The following is a 22,242-nucleotide window of genomic DNA, read 5'->3' as shown; positions in this document are numbered from 1 at the left end:
TCTGCTATTCCTATTTCTCAGAGCTCAAAACTGTATAGAGAAATTCATTTATTCTCCTCTCTGCTACTGGGTGTACTTTGGTGAAAAATGATAAAACACTGGTCAGCAGTAACTCAGTTTTACCACCAACAAATAACAATATGCACTCTCACTTCAAAGTATGTTCTAATAGTCAAGAACTTGGAATTCCAATACTTTACTACAGAATAAAAACTAGGAAAAATTTTTTCAAAACATGACTAATGAACTTTTCTTGTGTGTTTAGAATCTAGATAACCATTCTCAAATTATCCTTACTCCTTAAATATGACAAAGAATGGTAATAAAGATGAATAGTGGGTTTTGAAAAGTTCTGATATTTACAAATAAGTATTGTATCTTGGATGTTTTGAATACTAGGTTATGAAAATCAGGGTCTTGTTTAAGTCTTAGGAGAAAGCTGCTATTTTTGTTTAGTAGATAATTAGTCTAACTGGGGTTCAAAGTTCCTACAGCTTTCTGTGGGTTGTGGTTCCTTCATCCGTCAATCTCTTCAAAATCCTCTGCAGTGCTACTGGTATCTGTCCAACCATCTAGTGGCCACAGTGGGAACCAGGAAACTGTCTAGCCCTTCAACTCTTTGTCTTTGGAATAGTGTTTAGGATTCGATTCATGTATGTGCAGCTAAGGGGTGAGCCCAGGAATTCATAAACAACTTTATGAGGTTGCTTTCCTTAGCTCCTTCCTTTCTGCAATCTCACTGGTACTTGCCAATTCCTTTGACTTTCCCCTTTTCTTTCTTTCTTTCTTTTTTTTTTTTTTTTATTACTTTCCATTTTTGGTGCTCCATCCAGAAAGCTTTGGCTTTAGTTACCCTGATCCATTGTGCATTTCCTGCAACTATGACTAAGCAGCGAGAGGACAAAGAAAAGAAGAGCAATGAGGCTTGCTGCAGGCTGCTGGGACTACCACTACTAACACGGGAGAAAAAGTCTTTCCTCCCTTAGAGTTTCAGGGACCTCTAGATCCTTGCTATTGTTTTTAATATCCTCAGCATCTAGCATAGCATTCTAATAGCAAGCACTTACTCTGTAAAGAAGAAAGAGTTCCCGCTCTTCTTTAAGGAGAAACATATTTTATAGTTGCTATAGTGTAAATAAAAGCCCCACAAATTTCTAAGGTTTTTAAGAATATTATGATGATAGGGTTGGAAGATATTCTGATGCTTATAATGACATTAGTCACAGAGGAATCAAATGGAAATTGTAAAAAGGAATGCTTTACAAATGCAGGTACTCTAGAATTTACAACTAGTAACCTGGATCCTTTTGTCACACCTAAGTTCCCATTGGAACTGCTCTCAATTTTAAAGTCAGTTTCCTTACTGAGTAATCTGATATATCTTAGAAAAAAGTTTTAAGTAGAATTCAGAAAGCTTTATATCTCCCTGAACAATCTGAGAGTAAGTTGTTGACAAACTGTCCCATCATTCCCAAATGTCAGATGTTCTCCAATATAATATGCTCAATATAACAACTATCAAAATCAAGAAATCAGCATTGATGTATTACTAACATCTAATCCTCAGATGTCATTTCAAGTTTCACCACTAGTTCTATAACATCCTTTATGACAAAAGGATCAATTTCAGAATCATGTGGTATACATACATAACTGACACAACATAAGGTTATCTTCTATATGGAACAGTTCCCGTCTTTCCTTGATTTACATGGCCTTGATGTTTTTGGAGATTACAGGCTGTTTTTTTGTTTGTTTGCTTGTTTTCTTGGTAGAATATCCCACAATTTAATTTTCTCTGATATTTACTCATGATAGATTCAAGCTGCACACCTTTGGCAGGAATATCACAAAAGAAATAATGTATTCTTTGTATTACATCCTGCTGGGTGGGGTATTATTTCATATGTGTCATTACTGATGATGTTCACTGCAATTACTTAGTTAAGGGATCTATCATGCTTCTCCAATGTAAGATTAGTTTTTCTCTTTGTAATTAACAAGTATCTTGTAGGGAGGTAATCTGAAACTAAATATCCCGTAAAATTTCAATTTATTCATTTATTATATCTCTAAGAACTCACAGCTTCCTATTTCATTCAGGGAGTTATAATCTGTTATCATTATTGAGGTTCTTATAAGGTCATGATCTGGCCCACTGGGGCCTCTTCAAGCTGACCTCTGATATGTCCCATCACTTTCTGAGTGCTTTCCTTGCTTTCTGACACAACAAAATGTTCTAGGCTCATTTTGTACTCTTTTTTCCTACCTACCTCAGCCTTGGAGTCAACTACTTCTCCAGTAAGTCCTAGTAGAAAATGGTATTTATAAGCTAAAAATTTTATTAGTGGAATATTGTTGCTCCCAGCCCTGCTTAGTTGGCTGACTAGGGAATACATAAATGTGTGCACACACAGTATCTATATTTATTTCTCTATCTGACAAATACATAGTGAAAACACAGGTCCACATTAACACCTTCAATTCCAATCCAACATTGCAGAGCTCATGATAGTTTTCTCCCTTTCCATATTTGTAACTTCTTTCTCTGACAACAGGAAACCTGGTTCCCTTTGTATTATCTGACATATGCACTTATTTAACCAGTCTGTGATATGTAACAAATATACTATCTCTACAGCCATTTCCTTGCCTGCATGGATGCCTTTTCACTCCATCTGGGCTCTGATTCCCTCAGTGGACTCGCTCACATGCCTGGTCACACTTTTCACCTCACGTGGACTGATGCTGGGTTGCTCCTGCATACAGTCACTCTCCTTAACCTGTTGGGACTTTTATATATTATGCCAACATATTTTTCTAGGCGAGGTGGCATCAGACTTCCACCTTGCATAAATGCCTACCTTGCTCTGTCATATTTAATGTCTTTAAAAATAAACTGAGAAAGGAAGGGGAAAGAAGAGAAGGGTTCTGGTTTATTAACACATTTATTTACTCAAAACTTATTGTAAATAACAAAGAATAGCTCTGAAGTGATAGGCCTATATATTTTGCATTTCTTTATTATAAAGTACGAATACCTTCATGAGGTTGAGCCCCACATTGGGGGTAGAGATCACAAGTGTAAAAATCTTCAAAATGCTTTGCTCTCTTTACAAATCTAGCTTCTTAAAAGTTTGAGTAATACTTACAGCTTCTTAGAAGTTTTTAGGAATAGACTCTTCAACTATAATTTGTAACTTATTATTTTTCAACTTGGAATAAAGTCTAAATAAAACATACCAAACTCTCAACTCAAAAATCATTATCATTCAGCTGAATAACTTATATGCAAAATATAAACTGAACAGCTTATATACTTTATTAATTTTGGAAAAGCACTGAGATTTGAATTGAAAGCTATTCTGAAATGATCAATTCTCTAAAGTTTATTTAATTTCAGAGGCTAAAACCTATGTGGATCTCATGATCATTATAACTGAAAGCAATAATTATAACACATTTTCTAAGTACAAAGAATCGTATCTTGCTTTAAGAAAATCTAACATACAAATATTTAGTTAAATGTAAATATAATGGGATTGATTAAGGAGTTTCTTTAAAAGCAAATTCCCTAAATATTTAAAACAAAATTCAGTTTTTGATATTTTTTAGGAAACTTGTTGGGGTTAAACCAAAGTAATTAGAAAGTGTATCACTTAAAGACAGCTGCTTTGAATGTTATACCTTCAAATCTTCCTAAAATCAGCAGAAATTGAACTTCAGGTATATCACTTTAAATAATGAATATAACAAGTTCTTAAACACCATGAAAGAAAAATTCAATGAATTAAAATATAAATCATTTTTCCACTTCAGGAACTGCTATGCCACAAACTTCTCAACAGAAAATAGCTCATTTAATGATTTCAGTATTAGCATGGGGTCAGGAAAAAAAATTCTATTCAGATTTTATGAATATCGAAAATGCTGGATTTATCAGCTGTGAAACTTAACATTAACCTCAAATTTATGGTACATACCATCAGGGTCTGATATTATATCTAGAAGAGATTTATCCAGAGTAGTTTTGCTCATTATTTTTTCTTCATATTCAAAATACACATCTAGTTTTCTTGCCTGTTTCAAAATAAATATTAAATTAGGCTACATCCAGTAATAAAAACATACTGAGGGCCTCTCAGCTTACAAAATTCTATTTTCTATGATCAATTTTTAAAAAACAAGCATTTATTTCCTAATAGAATTGATTTTTAAGTTTTTTACTTTGATCATACACTTAATGTAAAAAACATTGATTATTTTATCACCTCACTTACAAATTCAGAATTAACTCTATGTTATATATGTATATTAGCAGAGATAAAAATTACATCAATCTCAATTATTATATTAATTAGTAACTAGCATATAAATCATACTGTATTCCATGCAAATTAATGTCAGGTGTTCATGTTGTGTTTACTTTTTTAGTGCGCAAATCCACACATTTTTATCTTAACTGGACAGAAAATTATCCTAAATAAATTATTTTCAGTGGCTTTTAAATGAAACTAATTTTCCTACTTAATACTTTAAGTTAGATAATGGGAAGGTAGTCAAACTTAGCTTTTCTATATAATACCTCTTCTAATTTAAAATGTATTAAAGTTATCCAAATGAAGTTAAAAAGTTAGGATCCTCCAAAGTAAATAAAAATGATCACTATCAAGCATCTACTAAATTATACTTCAATAATACAAAAGAGAAAAGAATATGATTTCTATTCGAAGTGTTAATAATCTAAGTGGGAGTAGAAACCATTCATGTGATAAATTAGAATACTCAGAGATACCAATGAAGAACCAAAATATAAAGCTAAGATGACAGAATGAAATAAAGTTAATCGACTGTAGAGAAGGAGGTAATCAATTTTGACTGAAGCTTTGAAAGTGATTTGGGGACATGAATAGAGTTCATTTCAGTGAAAGGGATCACACCATGGCATAATCAGAGTGGAGATGTCTGGATGGTAGACTAAAGAGTGATTTCATACATAAGGCAACAGAAAATCAGTTAGAATCCCTCAATCCCACTTCCCTGCAGCAGTACACAAGGCCAGAGTTTTAAGTAGATAAAATAGTTTAAAAATCAAAACAACATAGAAGGTATACTTTGAGACCTGTCCTCACTCATCTTCTCTTATCCTATGCCTATGGATATTTACTTCAATTATTTCTTCTATTGTTGTTCAGTTCCTTCATGCAAAATGTAAGAAATAGGGTCTATATTCTAATAATCCTCTGCTTTCTGACACTAAAGGAATATACCTTACTCTTCTGTCCCTTGCTTTAACTCAACAATACATTCTGTATCAGTACACAGTCAACTCTTGATACGAGTATAATAAACTCTGTAAAAGTGCCTTTTTATCAACCCTTTAGCTTTCATAGTCTTCGGACTCTATGATACAGGAACTATTTCACCTACTGTATAAAGCTACTCTCAATACGAAAACAGATTAAGAGGTGAAGTCCTAGGAACAGAAAAATCTAATTACTAAAAATGGACAAAAGAAATAGAAAAGAGACCCTAGGAAAGACACCATGGTAGTGGCTGTGGGAATGGAAACAAAGAATTATTTAATAATTAATATGTGAATGGATATGGGAAGCAAAGTAGTGAAAAAAGTCAAATATAACTCCAGGGGAACTAGGATGATGGCAGTAGGAACTATGTTAATGTGAACGAATATTACATTGGGAAAGGCTAATTATCTGTAAGGTGAAGCCAGAAAAGAGGGGAGAAAGATGATAAAATAAGGTACTAAGCTGACATTCAGGCCCTCATGATCTGTTCTAGTCAACCTTTTTTTTTTTTGTTCCACTCCTATTCACCGTGTATAGTTTCTTCTAGTCACATCAAATATCTCAATGACTTTTCATTAAATGTTGTGTATGCTTTTAGTCCTCTAAGCATAGGTATGGGTCATTCTCTTGGCTTTTAAAGAATATATTCCTTCCTCTCACCTGTGCAGTGAATTATACTCATTCTTTAAAGACCAACTTCTTCAAAACTCTATCTCTGTTCTTTCTCCTTTCCCCTCCCTCAATCTACTTCTTGACTGGGAGAATTTATTACTCTCTTAAATGTATACCATAGCATTTTACATACCTCTCCATATGAACAATCACACTTTATTACTCTCCTTTGTTTATATGCCACCCTTCTAAAAACTGTTTAATTCATCTTTTAACATTAGGGGTCTAACAAAGTACGTGGTTCATAACAAGTACTTAACAAAGTATTTGTTGAATTTCTCAACTAAGACCAAGACATACACAAATCAAGTAGTCCTCTTTAGAAGTCATAAAAGTAGATAAATGAACTTCTAGAAGTGAAAAATGTAAAGAATTAAGTCTTTAGTGATTTAATATATAAAATTGTGTATGCTAAATGCCATAATGTACTCTAATGTCTGTACCTACAAATCAGTGAAGAAGCATGGTTCCTTAGGTTCATTTGGCTTTCTTCTTGATATATTAACTTAAAGTTCTAAATAGGCAATGGAAATAGAATCCAAAAGTAAGTTTGACTAATAATGGGTAGGCAGTTTCTTTTGGAGGTGACAAAAATGTTCTGAAAGTAAATTTTCTGTGAATATACTTAAAACCAATGAATTGTACACTTTATAGGTGAACTCTGGTATGTGAATTATACACCGATAAAGCAATTAAAGAAAAGTAACTTAGCATTTTAATATACTGATTCTCATGTAGGAGAGAATGGAGTTGAAGTGGAGATTTTCTAACCTGCACATGAGAACTAATCTTTGTTCAGGATCTATTTGTGCAAGGCTGTTTACTTGCAGCTATGGCTTTCAAAGGTTTTTAAACAGAGAACCTCAGGACACTCTCTCAAACCAAATCTTCTGCAGAATCCTAAACATAAAATAGATACAAATCATTCATCAAATGTCTCTAGATTGATCTAGGTTACCAGAGAAAAGTGTTTGAAAACTACTAACTTAGATAATCTCATTTAATTCTCCCAGTAATACTATGAGCCAGGAATTATTAGTCCCATTTTGAAGATGAAGAAACAGACACACAGAAACATAGATTTATTCAAGGTTACCAGAGTAGTAGTAGTAGAGAGTTGAGATTCAAATCCAGGTCAGACTCCAATGTACACCACAGATAAAGAGTAGGGAAAATTACATTTTCCTCAAGTACAATTTATTGCTTCTTTTGTACATGCTTTATAAAAGAAAGTATATTTGTCAATTAGTACATATTAGGGTTTTTTTTTTTTTTGGTAATACACATAATTTATATATATGGGGTAAAAGGTTATTTTGGCCAGATATATAGTATCTAGAGATCCTTTCTCAATTTCTTGGTGTAAAGGTAAATACTAAGAGAAAAGACTTCTGTAATCCCAAAGATTAATTCTTATACAATATGAGTTCAAAGGAGAATACAATTTGGATAAAAATAGTTACATGGAAAACAGACAAATTAAAAATATAAAATAAAATAACAACGTCAAGATAATAAACAGATTTTTGGTAATTTCAATAAATATCAAGAATAAATAATAAGGGATTATAGAAAACCAAAGGACTATGAATGGAACACAAATTACATCTAGTGAATATAAACTCTGAAAGTCATGAAGTTTTCAAAAATCCCTTTAAAAGGGCTAAGTGAAAAATCTGGTTTTTAAAAAAATTCTAGTGCTTTTCTCTCAATTTCAGAGGTATCAGTGGAAAATCAGCTAGATGTTTTTCACTTTTCAGTACACTACCTCAACATTTATATTAACATCACACACACACACACACACACACACACACACACTTGGTGACAGCCTATTGGGTTTGAAAAGAACAAAAGGGGGCACTTTTTTTATTTTTTAAAAAAATTATTTAAATTCAATTTGTCAACATATAGTATAACACCCAGTGCTCATCTCATCATGAAGAAGGGGGCAATTTTAAAAACTAGCTTGTCCCTTCACTCACAAAAATGGAGAACTCTTAAGAGTCATCTGGGATGTAAAAGTAGTATTTATATTTTGTCTTTTGAAAATCCATTTGGGGGATATTTGTCAGATGACAGCACAGGGCATGAAATGAATTCCTTTCTCCTTTCTATAACTGTGGGGAAGTCTTCCTTCTCTTAACCATTCTTCTTTCCATTCTAGTTACAAACACCACCATTCTGGTGCTCCCTGCTCACTACAATTCTCACTCCTCACCTCAGTCTATGACTGCTTGATGACAAAGTCTAGAGTAGTATTTCTTGGTCTTTCCCTCTTTTTCAAGCCCCAATTTGATCCCCTACCACAAATCAGCAGTGAAAGTAAAGGTAAGAAAGAATTTGAGTTGGGGCACCTGGGTGGCTCAGTCGGTTAAGTGTCTGACTCTTGATGTCAGCTCAGCTCTTAAACTAAGGGCATGAGTTCAAGGCCCATGCTATCCCATGCCCAGCATGGAGCCCACTTAAAAAAAAAAAAAAAAGAAGAAAAAGAAAAGCAGAAGGATTAGAATTATACTTCCTTTTACTATTACGAATCTCAATATTCCCTACTTCTCAGAGGGGAGGGAAGGGATGATAAGCCCTTCTCTGTTCAAAGACAGTATTAGAAATATCCCACATGATGAATTAAACATCATTGGGAAGAACATGGATTTATACATCACATTTTATCTACAGGAAAGTATAGCCTAAGCTAAGATCAACTTAGAACTATATATTTAGAATACAACCTATATCTAAGTTGAAGATCATTTATAACCTAGCCTTGCCTGTTTTTTCTTTCTTTTTCACATGTTTAATACCTATCATCTTTTAGTGCTGTATTTGGATATCCCATCCCCAGGATGGGTAACATTTGTACACTGTATTATAATAGTCTGCAGTTGGTCTGTTACTAGAATATAAACTCCTTGTGACTATTTATTTATTACTATATGTCCTGTCCCCTGCAAGGTAACTGGAATTCTCCAAATCTTAACTGCTTTTATGATAAAACAAAATAGTATGTTAACATATTTTCCATTATTTGGGGGTACATGTTGCATTTCATACTGGTGGATCAGAATGGGTTTGGTGTCATAAAAAATTATGTGGTACAAAACCCAGATAATACATTAATTATCTTTGAAGGTGTTCTATAACACAGATGGATGAATATATTTACTCTGACATACTTGTTCAAATGACAGAGTAACTCAGAAATCTTGAATAAAATTCATCCTTATACCTCTACCTCATTTCTATGCAGTGATGGACACTGACTGCATTGTCAGGGTGAGAAATTTGGTTAGGATCTTCAATTTTTATGACAGGCTATCAATCTTACAACTTGATTATGTCATTTTCAAATAGATGCATTTTTCTCTCAACTAAAAACATTGAATTTCTAGCATTTCAGCCCCAAATTAAAATAGGTAACTTTAACTTCTCTGCTATCTAATCCTCACCAAAAGCCCAACTGAAAAAAAAGTAGTAACATATTTAAAGTGCAGACTTTCCACTCTAGATACCAAAATGTTATAAATTGAGACCTTACTACATTGGAAACTCATAAACGTGTCCTAATTAAATTATATATATATGTGTGTGTGTGTGTGTGTGTATACATATATATATATATTTAATATTTTATTTTAGAGAGGGAGGGAGAGAGTGTGAGCACACGTGAGTGGAGGGAAAGGCAGAGAGAGGGAGGAGAGAGAACCTCAAGCAGACTCCCTGCTGAGCTCAGAGCCTGATGCAAGAGGGTGGGAGCTGGAACCCATGACCCTGAGATCATGACCCTAAGATCATGACATGAGCTGAAATCAAGAGTCAGACACCCAACTGTCACCCAGGTGCCCCTGAATTATCTTTTAATATCACACCCTTGACTTTCATTAAAGTTGTCATATAAAATCTAAGAGTGTAGCTGATATTAATATACTATATCATTACATCACTCAATTTATTCTAGATAAAGCCCAATATGAGCAATGTATTTTGCAACATGATGCTATGGAAAGTTTGCTAGAATAAAAAATAAACTTAAATAAGTAAATAAATAAAAAAAATTTAAGATGGGGGCCTGGCTGGCTAAAGTCATTGGAGCATGTGACTCTTGATCTCTGGGTCATGAGTTCAAGCCCCATAGTGGAAGTAGAGCTTACTTAAATAAAAAATTTAAAAATAGAATAAAAAACAAATTCTCTTTTCTGGTAAGAAGTTCCCCTCCCCCCTCAACTTAATCACATCTCTCTCTCTTTAAAATCTTGGTTGCCTGAAACTACAAAGCCAAATTTAAGAATTATCACTATAGGAGGGGAGGGGCAAGATGGCAGAAGAGTAGGGTCCCCAAATCACCTGTCCCCACCAAATTACCTAGAAAACCTTCAAATTTTCCTGAAAATCTACGAATTCGGCCTGAGAATTAAAGAGAGAACACCTGGAATGCTACAGTGAGAAGAGTTCGCGCTTCTATCAAGGTAGGAAGACGGGGAAAAAGAAATAAAGAAACAAAAGGCCTCCAAGGGGGAGGGGCCCCGCGAGGAGCCGGGCTGAGGCCGGGGCGAGTGTCCCCAGGACAGGAGAGCCCCGTCCTGGAGAAGCAGGAGCTGCACCAACCTGCCTGGGCGGAAAGGGGCCCGCAGGGAGTTGGAGCAGGACCCAGGAGGGTGGGGATGCCCTCGGGCTCCGGGGGACACTAACAGACACCTGCGCCCGGGAGAGTGTGCCGAGCTCCCTAAGGGCTGCAGCGCGCACGGCACCCGGAGCAGCTCGGAGGGGCTCGGGGGGGCTCGGGCGGCGGCTCCGCGGAGGGGGCTGCGGGGTGGGAGCGCGAATCCAACAGCGCAGGCCCCGGAGCACAGGGCTCCGGGACACAGCCCGGGATCCGGCCTCCCCCGGGACAGGCAGAGGCCGGGAGGGCCCAGGACAGCGAGGACTCTCCTGCCCCGAGCTGAGCAGATCAGCGGCCCCGCCCCGAGCCTCCAGGCCCTGCAGAGGGCTGCAGAGGGTTACTGCGGGGGCTGACTCCAGGGCTGCAGAGCTGGCCCCGCCACTGCGGTTGTTCCTCCTGGGGCCTCACGGGGTAAACAACCCCCACTGAGCCCTGCACCAGGCAGGGGCAGAGCAGCTCCCCCAAGTGCTAACACCTGAGAATCAGCACAACAGGCCCCTCCCCCAGAAGACCAGCTAGACGGACCAGTTCCAGGGGAAGTCAAGGGACTTAAAGTATACAGAATCGGAAGATACTCCCCCGTGGTTTTTTTTTGTTTTTTTGCTTTTTGATTTGTTTGCTTCCCCCACCCCCCTTTTTTTCCCTTTCTCTCTTTTTCTTTCTCTTTATATTCTTTTTTTTCTTTTTTTCTTCCTTTTTTTCTTTTTTTCTTTTTTCTTTCCTTCTTTCTCTCTTTTTCTCCTTTTCCCAATACAACTTGTTTTTGGCCACTCTGCACTGAGCAAAATGACTAGAAGGAAAACCTCACCTCAAAAGAAAGAATCATAAACAGTCCTCTCTTCCACAGAGTTACAAAATCTGGATTACAATTCAATGTCAATTCAGAAAGCCAATTCAGAAAGCACTATTAAACAGCTACTGGTGGCTCTAGAAAAAAGCGTAAAGGACTCAAGAGACTTCATGACTGCAGAATTTAGAGCTAATCAGGCAGAAATTAAAAATCAACTGAATGAGATGCAATCCAAACTAGAAGTCCTAACGACGAGGGTTAACGAGGTGGAAGAACGAGTGAGTGACATAGAAGACAAGTTGATGGCAAAGAGGGAAACTGAGGAAAAAAGAGACAAACAATTAAAAGACCATGAAGATAGATTAAGGGAAAAAAACGACAGCCTGAGGAAGAAGAACCTACGTTTAATTGGGGTTCCCGAGGGCGCCAAAAGGGCCAGAGGGCCAGAATATGTATTGAACAAATCCTAGCTGAAAACTTTCCTAATCTGGGAAGGGAAACAGGCATTCAGATCCAGGAAATAGAGAGATTCCCCCCCTAAAATCAATAAAAACCGTTCAACACCTCAACATTTAATAGTGAAGCCTGCAAATTCCAAAGATAAAGAGAAGATCCTTAAAGCAGCAAGAGACAAGAAATCCCCGACTTTTATGGGGAGGAGTATTAGGGTAACAGCAGACCTCTCCACAGATACCTGGCAGGCCAGAAAGGGCTGGCAGGATATACTCAGGGTCCTAAATGAGAAGAACATGCAACCAAGAATACTTAATCCAGCAAGGCTCTCATTCAAAATGGAAGGAGAGATAAAGAGCTTTCAAGACAGGCAGAACTGAAAGAATATGTGACCTCCAAACCAGCTCTGCAAGAAATTTTAAGGGGGACTCTTAAAATTCCCCTTTAAGAAGAAGTTCAGTGGAACAATCCACAAAACAAGGACTGAATATATATCATGATGACACTAAACTCGTATCTGTCAATAGTGACTCTGAACGTGAACGGGCTTAATGACCCCATCAAAAGGCGCAGGGTTTCAGACTGGATAAAAAAGCAGGACCCATCTATTTGCTGTCTACAAGAGACTCATTTTAGACAGAAGGACACCTACAGCCTGAAAATAAAAGGTTGGAGAATCATTTACCATTCGAATGGTCCTCAAAAGAAAGCAGGGGTAGCCATCCTTATATCAGATAAACTAAAATTTACCCCGAAGACTGTAGTGAGAGATGAAGAGGGACACTATATCATACTTAAAGGATCTATCCAACAAGAGGACTTAACAATCCTCAATATATATGCCCCGAATGTGGGAGCTGTCAAATATTTAAATCAATTAATAACCAAAGTGAAGAAATACTTGGATAATAATACACTTATGCTTGGTGACTTCAACCTAGCTCTTTGTATACTCAATAGGTCTTCTAAGCACAACATCTCCAAAGAAACGAGAGCTTTAAATGATACACTGGACCAGATGGATTTCACAGATATCTACAGAACTTTACATCCAAACTCAACTGAATACACATTCTTCTCAAGTGCACATGGAACTTTCTCCAGAATAGACCACATACTGGGTCACAAATCAGGTCTGAACCGATACCAAAAGACTGGGATCGTCCCCTGCATATTCTCAGACCATAATGCCTTGAAATTAGAACTAAATCACAACAAGAAGTTTGGAAGGACCTCAAACACGTGGAGGTTGAGGACCATCCTGCTAAAAGACGAAAGGGTCAACCAGGAAATTAAGGAAGAATTAAAAAGATTCATGGAAACTAATGAGAATGAAGATACAACCGTTCAAAATCTTTGGGATGCAGCAAAAGCAGTCCTAAGGGGGAAATACATCGCAATACAAGCATCCATTCAAAAACTGGAGAGAACTCAAATACAAAAGCTAACCTTACACATAAAGGAGCTAGAGAAAAAACAGCAGATAGATCCTACACCCAGCAGAAGAAAAGAGTTAATAAAGATTCGAGCAGAACTCAACGAAATCGAGACCAGAAGAACTGTGGAAGAGATCAACAGAACCAGGAGTTGGTTCTTTGAAAGAATTAATAAGATAGATAAACCATTAGCCAACCTTATTAAAAAGAAGAGAGAGAAGACTGAAATTAATAAAATCATTATGAGAAAGGAGAGATCACTACCAACACCAAGGAAATACAAAAGATTTTAAAAACATATTATGAACAGCTATACGCCAATAAATTAGGCAATCTAGAAGAAATGGACGCATTCCTGGAAAGCCACAAAGTACCCAAACTGTAACTGGAAGAAATAGAAAACCTTAACAGGCCAATAACCAGGGAGGAAATTGAAGCAGTCATCAAAAAAAACCTCCCGAGACACAAGAGTCCAGGGCCAGATGGCTTCCCAGGGGAATTCTATCAAACGTTTAAAGAAGAAACCATACCTATTCTCCTAAAGCTGTTTGGAAAGATAGAAAGAGATGGAGTACTTCCAAATTCGTTCTATGAGGCCAGCATCACCTTAATTCCAAAACCAGACAAAGACCCCACCAAAAAGGAGAATTACAGACCAATATCCCTGATGAACATGGATGCAAAAATTCTCAACAAGATACTGGCCAATAGGATCCAACAGTACATTAAGAAAATTATTCATCTAGACCAAGTATGATTTATCCCCGGGACACAAGGCTGGTTCAACACTCGTAAACAATCAATGTGATTCATCATATCAGCAAGAGAAAAACCAAGAACCATATGATCCTCTCATTAGATGCAGAGAAAGCATTTGACAAAATACAGCATCCATTTCTGATCAAAACTCTTCAGAGTGTAGGGATAGAGGGAACATTCCTCGACATCTTAAAAGCCATCTACGAAAAGCCCACAGCAAATATCATTCTCATTGGGGAAGCACTGGGAGCCTTTCCCCTAAGATCAGGAACAAGACAGGGATGTCCACTCTCACCACTGCTATTCAACATAGTATTAGAAGTCCTAGCCTCAGCAATCAGACAACAAAAAGACATTAAAGGCATTCAAATTGGCAAAGAAGAAGTCAAACTCTCCCTCTTCGCCGATGACATGATACTCTACATAGAAAACCCAAAAGTCTCCACCCCAAGATTGCTAGAACTCATACAGCAATTTGGTAGCGTGGCAGGATACAAAATCAATGCCCAGAAGTCAGTGTCATTTCTATACACTAACAATGAGACTGAAGAAAGAAAAATTAAGGAGTCAATCCCATTTACAATTGCACCCAAAAGCATAAGATACCTAGGAATAAACCTAACCAAAGACGTAAAGGATCTATACCCTCAAAACTATAGAACACTTCTGAAAGAAATTGAGGAAGACACAAAGAGATGGAAAAATATTCCATGCTCATGGATTGGCTGAATTAATATTGTGAAAATATCAATGTTACCCAGGGCAATGTACACGTTTAATGCAATCCCTATCAAAATACCATGGACTTTCTTCAGAGAGTTGGAACAAATCATCTTAAGATTTGTGTGGAATCAGAAAAGACCCCGAATAGCCAGGGGAATTTTAAAAAAGAAAACCATAGCTGGGGGCATCACAATGCCAGATTTCAGGTTGTACTACAAAGCTGTGGTCATCAAGACAGTGTGGTACTGGCACAAAAACAGACACATAGATCAATGGAACAGAATAGAGAACCCAGAAGTGGACCCTGAACTTTATGGTCAACTAATATTCGACAAAGGAGGAAAGACTATCCACTGGAAGAAAAGACAGTCTCTTCAATAAATGGTGCTGGGAAAATTAGACATCCACATGCAGAAGAATGAAACTAGACCACTCTCTTGCACCATACACAAAGATAAACTCAAAATGGATGAAAGATCTAAATGTGAGACAAGATTCCATCAAAATCCTAGAGGAGAACACAGGCAACACCCTTTTTGAACCCCGCCACAGTAACTTCTTGCAAGATACATCCACAAAGGCAAAAGAAACAAAAGCAAAAATGAACTATTGGGACTTCATCAAGATAAGAAGCTTTTGCACAGCAAAGGATACAGTCAACAAAACTAAAGGACAACCTACAGAATGGGAGAAGATATTTGCAAACGACGTATCAGATAAAGGGCTAGTTTCCAAGATCTATAAAGAACTTATTACACTCAACACCAAAGAAACAAACAATCCAATCATGAAATGGGCAAAAGACATGAAGAGAAATCTCACAGAGGAAGACATAGACATGGCCAACATGCACATGAGAAAATGCTCTGCAACACTTGCCATCAGGGAAATACAAATCAAAACCACAATGAGATACCACCTCACACCAGTGAGAATGGGGAACATTAACAAGGCAGGATACCACAAATGTGGAAGAGGATGTAGAGAAAAGGGAACCCTCTTGCACTGTTGGTGGGAATGTGAACTGGTGCAGCCACTCTGGAAAACTGTGTGGAGGTTCCTCAAACTGTTAAAAATATACCTGCCCTACGACCCGGCAATTGCACTGTTGGGGATTTACCCCAAAGATACAGATGCAGTGAAACACTGGGACACCTGCACCCCAATGTTTATAGCAGCAATGGCCACAATAGCCAAACTGTGGAAGGAGCCTTGGTGTCCATCGAAAGATGAATGGATCAAGAAGATGTGGTCCATGTATACAGTGGAATATTCTTCAGCCATTAGAAACGACAAATACCCACCATTTGCTTCAACGTGGATGGAACTGGAGGGTATTATGCTGAGTGAAGTCAGTCGGATAAAGACAAACATTGTATGTTCTCATTCATTTGGGGAATATAAATAATAGTGAAAGGGAATATAAGGGAAGGGAGAAGAAATGTGTGGGAAATATCAGAAAGGGAGACAGAACATGAAGACTCCTAACTCTGGGAAACGAACTAGGGGTGGTGGAAGGGGAGGAGGGCGGGGTGGGGGTGAGTGGGTGACGGGCACTGAGGGGGGCACTTGACGGGATGAATACTGGGTGTTATTCTGTATGTTGGTAAATTGAACACCAATAAAAAATTAGTTTATTAAAAAAAAAACAAAAAACAAATGACTGTGGAAAACAAGAGCCAGAGGACAGAGAAGTTCTTTAAGGGTTATGTTTGATTTTGACTTTCATTAATTATTCTCTTTGGCTGTTCCATGTACTGTTATCATAACCTACCTCAAATTTTGTAGAACTAGGTGAGGTATAAATAAATAAAATGTGAGAAGTTTATGAAAAAAAATAAGGAATGCAAGTCGTCTCCTTTTACTCCTTATCTCAATTTGCTTCTACTCTCTGCATTTATTCTTCTGTATATTCCTGTAAGGGAAAAATTTTTATAAAATTCTCCTGGGCTTACCTATTCATATATTACACAGCATATCCTGTTTCTTGCTACTCTAGGTCTCTTTCAACGTGAAGCCAAAAAACTCACATTATTAAAATTAATCTTGGCTTTCTCAATCAATGGCTTAGGCAAAAATGTTTTTGTTTTGTTACTTTTTTATCTTATTGAAGTATAACTTGACAATATAACTGATGTAATACAAAATTTATTAAGTTTTAACATACATACACCCATAAAATCATGAACACGATCCAGATAGTGAACCTATCATTCATTATCCAGTAAAGTTTCCTCGTTGTAATGCCTCCCTTTTGGCCCTCCAACACTCTTCTCCAGGTTACCAGGCAAGCACTGATATGCATTTTGTCACTATAGATTAGCTTGCATTTTTATGAAATTTATGTAAATGCAATCATAGATGATGTACTCTTCTTTAATGTGGCTTCTTTCACTCAGTGTATTTGAGATTCATCCATATTCTTTCAATAATACCTTCCTTCTTATTGCCAAATAGTATTCCATTTTATGGAAATACTAGGATTTATTTACACAATTCAGCTCTTGGTGGACATTGAGTTGTTTCCAATTTTTGGTTATTATAATGAAGTTGCTGTGAATATATGTGTACAATAAACATAGACTATCATTTGTCTTGTGTAACTACCTAGGAATGGCATGGCTGGACCAATGACTGGTTTCTGTTTGACATTTTAAGAAACCAAGAAACTATTTTCCAAAGTGGAATACCATTTTATATTTCATGATTGATTGATTTTTAAATTTTATACATTAAAAAAAAAAAAGACTATTTATTTGACAGAGAGAAAGAGCACACAAGTAGGAGGAGCAGCAGGCAGAGAAACAGGGAGAAGCAGGCTTCCCACTGAGCTAAGAGCCAGATGTGGGGCTTGATCCTAGAACTCTGGGATCATGACCCAAGCTGAAGACAGATGCTTAACTGATTGAGCCACCCAGGCACCCCTTTTTAGACATTTTAAATACACGTGTAGAGATGTCTCGTGGTTTTGCTTCCATTTTTCTACTGATTATTGATGTTGAACTTGTCATCTAGATATCTTTTTCAGATAAGTCTCTGTTTAAGTCTTTTTGCCCTTTTAATTAGGTTATTTTCTTATCAAATGTTCTGAGAAGTCTTTATTTCTTTGATTTTAACCTTTATAATTGGGTCTCAATGACAATCCTTCATCACTGCAAAAGCAGATGGCAGAGAAGTGAGAGCAAAGAACTAGAGAAAGGTAATTTCACACTTTTTATTTTTTGAGATGTGGAAAGACTCCCGAAATTCATAGTGAGAAGTTAAAGGATATTCCACTCATTTGAGAGCTATCTTTGGTCATAATAAAAAAAAACCCTTCAAGTTCTGATAGTGACTAACCTTATTTGGGTAAGAAGAGTTAAAATACAATGATAGCTTATCCACTGGGTCTTTCTATTACAGAATATATTGTCCCCCTGCCTTGAAAAGACACCAAAGTTATATGAACATTTACTTGATATATATATATATATATATATATCTATATATATATATATATATATCTATATCTATATCTATATCTATATATATATATATATAGAGAGAGAGAGAGAGAGATAATTTAAAATACAGCCAAAGAAATGTTCTGATTTCTAGTACAGTAAAATTTCTTCCCTAATGTGATAGGGGAGTAGTGACCAGTTAATCAAAGTCAGTTACTGTAAAGAATGACAAAAAAAAAAAAACCCCTCATGTGTTGTGTGTGTGTATATACATATATTCTGAATACTGCCTTTTAACTTAAGACCTAAAATATACAATTGTCTGTCAATCTTGATATACAATTGTCTGTCAATCTTGATGTGGGTTCAACACCTCTTCTTTGAGTACAGAGGTTTCACTGAATTTTTTATTCTTTCCTGCACAAAGCACACCTATAAGGGATCACCTATAATTTCCAGTTTTAGTTTCTTTGAAGTGGAACCAAAAAACTTCTAGACATCCGCAAAGCAATTTTAGTATTTTTCAAGATTTTCCAATTTTTAGTTAAGTTTTTCCTTTTTTAGCCAGTACTGATTTAAACAATAGTTAAATCACAATCTTCAGTAAATCTAAGGTGTATAACCTAGTTTTAAAGAAACAATCCTTCTTTCTTCTCATATAATTGGCATAAATAGACTGGAATCAAACATAAATAACTCTTAGGTAAACAAAAAATTCAATCTGTGAGGCATCCTAGCTGCCAGTTGTTAGCATGTCATAATGTGGCCAGCAGCTGCTATGTTTTATAGAAGGAATAAAAGGCATCGGTTAATTTTGTCTATTGACTGGTGGAAATCAATAAAGAGAGTTTTTATTTTTAAAGCTTATCTTCCCGTAGAAAAGAGAAGTTGAGCCAAAGAAATATAAGTACCCCAGAGGAGATGCTATAGTTAAAAGGCAGCATTGCTACCAAGGGCTGAGCCTTATTCAGAATATAGACCTAAGGCAGTACATCTGCTTGATCTATGTCTTTAGCTCTAATTCAGTACCCCTGAACTTTCTCCACAAGAAGGAGCAAAACAAAAATGAGAATTCAGCACCAATGAAGCTTCAATCCATAATAGTTTATTAACAGCTTGTTTTTTGCTGGATGTATTCAGATGAAGTGTTCAGATGTTAGAGATCTTCCTTTCAGGTGGGAGCATTAAGGGAAAGAACGCATCTTGCTATTTCTCTCATCTACTAAGACTTTTTTTTTTTTTAAGATTTTATTTATTCATCCATGAGAAACACAGAAAGAGAGAGGCAGAGACAGAGGCAGAGGGAGAAGCAGGATCCACGCAGGGAGCCTGATGCAGAACTTGATCCCGGCACCACGAGATCACGCCCTGAGCCAAAGGCAGATGCCCAACCGCTGAGCCACCCAGGCGTCCCATCATCTACTATGACTTACACATAGGTGTCTTTTCATTTTCTTAGGTATCTTCTAAAGAATACTTAATTCAGTTTGACTATGCAGGTGAGGTAACAAGAACTGAAATAAATTGTGTCTATAAAATTACTTCATCCCAGGAGCCATTTCCCAACAACCAGCAAGTGGTAAAGCCATACTTGTGTCAGAAATGAAAGAATAGCTAAAGAAGAGATTTAAAAGGTATGGAATACTCAAAACAAATGAGAATTCAACAATTCACTCTTTTAATCTATTAAACTAAAGTTAAAATCTAAAATCCTTGAATATTAATATAGGTAATAATATTTGCCAAAGTTGTTGCAAATTGATGCACTATTTCTAGCTTTCCACCAAAATACTGATTGACAGATAACTGTCATGACTTCTAAAGAAATTACTTCCTTTTAGTACTCTGTTTTAGAAAATAATCTAAGGAAATGTAAAAAAGCAGCTATGATCTAAACTTCCCAAAAGAAAAATTTGCAAAACTGCAATGAGGATGAATACCCAGAGAAATGTTCTAAGATCTCTGCATGAAAAGTCATAATATTCTTGCCAATAGTAATAAAAAATATTTACCACTTAGGTGATTAAAAGTTTACAAAGAAGTGAGGCTCAAATAGTTAACAAATTCTGGTGAAAAGAGCAAGAGACCACATAGAAAAGTACTTAATGTTAGTATTAACATTATAGCCAGAGGTACGTGGCATAGAATAGTCATAGTACAAATAACCAAGCCACTTAAAAGTAAATATTATAAGGTTGAAAATTTAATTATTATAAAAACTTTAAGAAGAAATTTTATAACTAGCAGTAATAAGCAATAATGGGAATAGAAGAATTTATATGCTAACTCTGACAAGAAATAATAACTTAAAAGAGTTGGCCAACATTACAAAGGACTTGTCATAAAAACATTTAAAATTTTCTATACTAAAAGAATTTATATCAGAATGTTTCTTAAGAGTATGCAGCTTATTAAATACAAGTATAGACTGACATGTAAATATTTATGATAAATATGCTCCTTAATCAATGATATTTAAAGATGTTCTGATGTTGACTGGGTTTCTTAGAATGACTAAGTGAGGAACAGTATATCCTGTAGAGGACATCATTTTCCTTCTGCAAGTGATTTTATAGTATGGTTTCTTTAAATCAGACCCCGTTGAAGGGTGTTTTCCTTGAGTTACAGCAAAAAATTATCCCCAAAATGTGTAGCTTTTATATAAAGTCACTTAACACACTGAATGCCAAATTAGTTTGAACTTCTTTTATAAAGAGAGCCAAATGACCAGTTCTTAGAGCAGAAATATATGTGTCATGCATGGTAGCATGTTAAAGTCAGATAGATGGCCTCTATTACCACAAAATATTTTGAAAAACTCATAAAATCATTAGGGTAAAATTACAAACAAACATTATGAAGCATTTATACTAAATTTTGCCTTTAAACACCATTTTTCACCTAAACAGCAGTAATAGCTATCTTTCAACACCACACTTATGTCCAGAACTCAGCCATCACTCACACTCCTCAATTATCCATTTAAAACGTAAATCAGATGTCACTAATCTCCAATGACTTCCCATCATATTTAAGTTGCTATTTCTCTTGATCCCATAGTCTATCACTTTTCCCCTCCTCACCATAATCACTATTAGTCTTCTTTTACATACTTAAACATACCAACCTTGTTTCTTGTCTTAAGGCCTTTGCACTTTTTAGTTCCTCTGATGGAATGCCTGGCCCTGAGATTTTTATTAAGTCGCTCCTTGTGATTTAGGTCTCATCTCAAACATCACATTAAAGGTGATTTCTCTAACTACCTATTCCTAACCACTTAGAGTAGCCCTCTCAGCTGCTCTCCATCACCTCATATCACCCTGTTTTTTGTTTTCACATCACCTAAATGACTGAAATTATCTTGGTTTCTAATTTGGGTACTTTGTTTATTGTTACTACAATATTAGCTCCAAGAGAATAGAGAACTTGTCTTATTTCGCACAAAACTTCCAGGGCCTAGCACAACACAAAATAAACATGACTGAATAAACATGACTGAATAAATCAATTACTTTAGGTAGAATTTTTTCACACCATAAGCTCTGACCTAGAGTATATTCATATAAGTCTGTAGCAAGATAATTTTGTGAAGTTTTATGAATAGGATGAAACTGTGTGCTTTCTATAGGTACAATAATAGTTACTTTGGGTTACACAAGTCAGGTTTGGTGGTAGGAGCTGAGCTTGGCATTTTCCTGGTTTTAGAACTATGAGACCTGGGGTCAGAAAATAAAATATAAGAATCAATAAACTTTACTAATGAAATACATAAGCAAAAAACCCTAAAGTCACAGAAAATCCATAGAACAGCTTAAATCTTCAAGCCCATATAGGACTATTAACTATCATAGCTTAGAATTTGTTTTTACTTCTTGTCTATTTATTTGCATGTAGCACCTAGCACCCTGCCTGGCACACAGCAAGTACTCGAAAAATGTTTAATGGATCATAAGTTCCTCAGTATATAATTACAGTTTAACAGATATAAACTAGAACT

The 22,242-nt window shown here is 36.2% G+C and overlaps 1 protein-coding gene across 6 annotated transcripts in view; it reads right to left on the bottom strand.

Moving 5' to 3' along the window:
- SCFD1 (sec1 family domain containing 1) overlaps positions 1 to 22,242 on the bottom strand; it is a 106,645-nt gene that overhangs the window by 42,135 nt on the left and 42,268 nt on the right. For 5 of the 6 annotated variants that reach the window (XM_077908893.1, XM_077908895.1, XM_077908898.1 and 2 more), the window contains one exon: positions 3,984 to 4,080. The exons of the other annotated variant lie outside the window; for it this stretch is intronic. In XM_077908893.1, the coding sequence (XP_077765019.1) occupies positions 3,984 to 4,080 (97 nt within the window). The remainder of the gene's footprint in view (positions 1 to 3,983; positions 4,081 to 22,242) is intronic. 6 annotated transcript variants of the gene reach the window in all.

This window comes from Canis aureus, chromosome 9 (assembly GCF_053574225.1).
Source record: "Canis aureus isolate CA01 chromosome 9, VMU_Caureus_v.1.0, whole genome shotgun sequence".
NCBI classification, from domain to species: Eukaryota; Metazoa; Chordata; class Mammalia; order Carnivora; family Canidae; genus Canis; species Canis aureus.
Note: the sequence above shows the minus strand (reverse complement) of the source record. Positions and strands in the feature narration are given on the sequence as shown.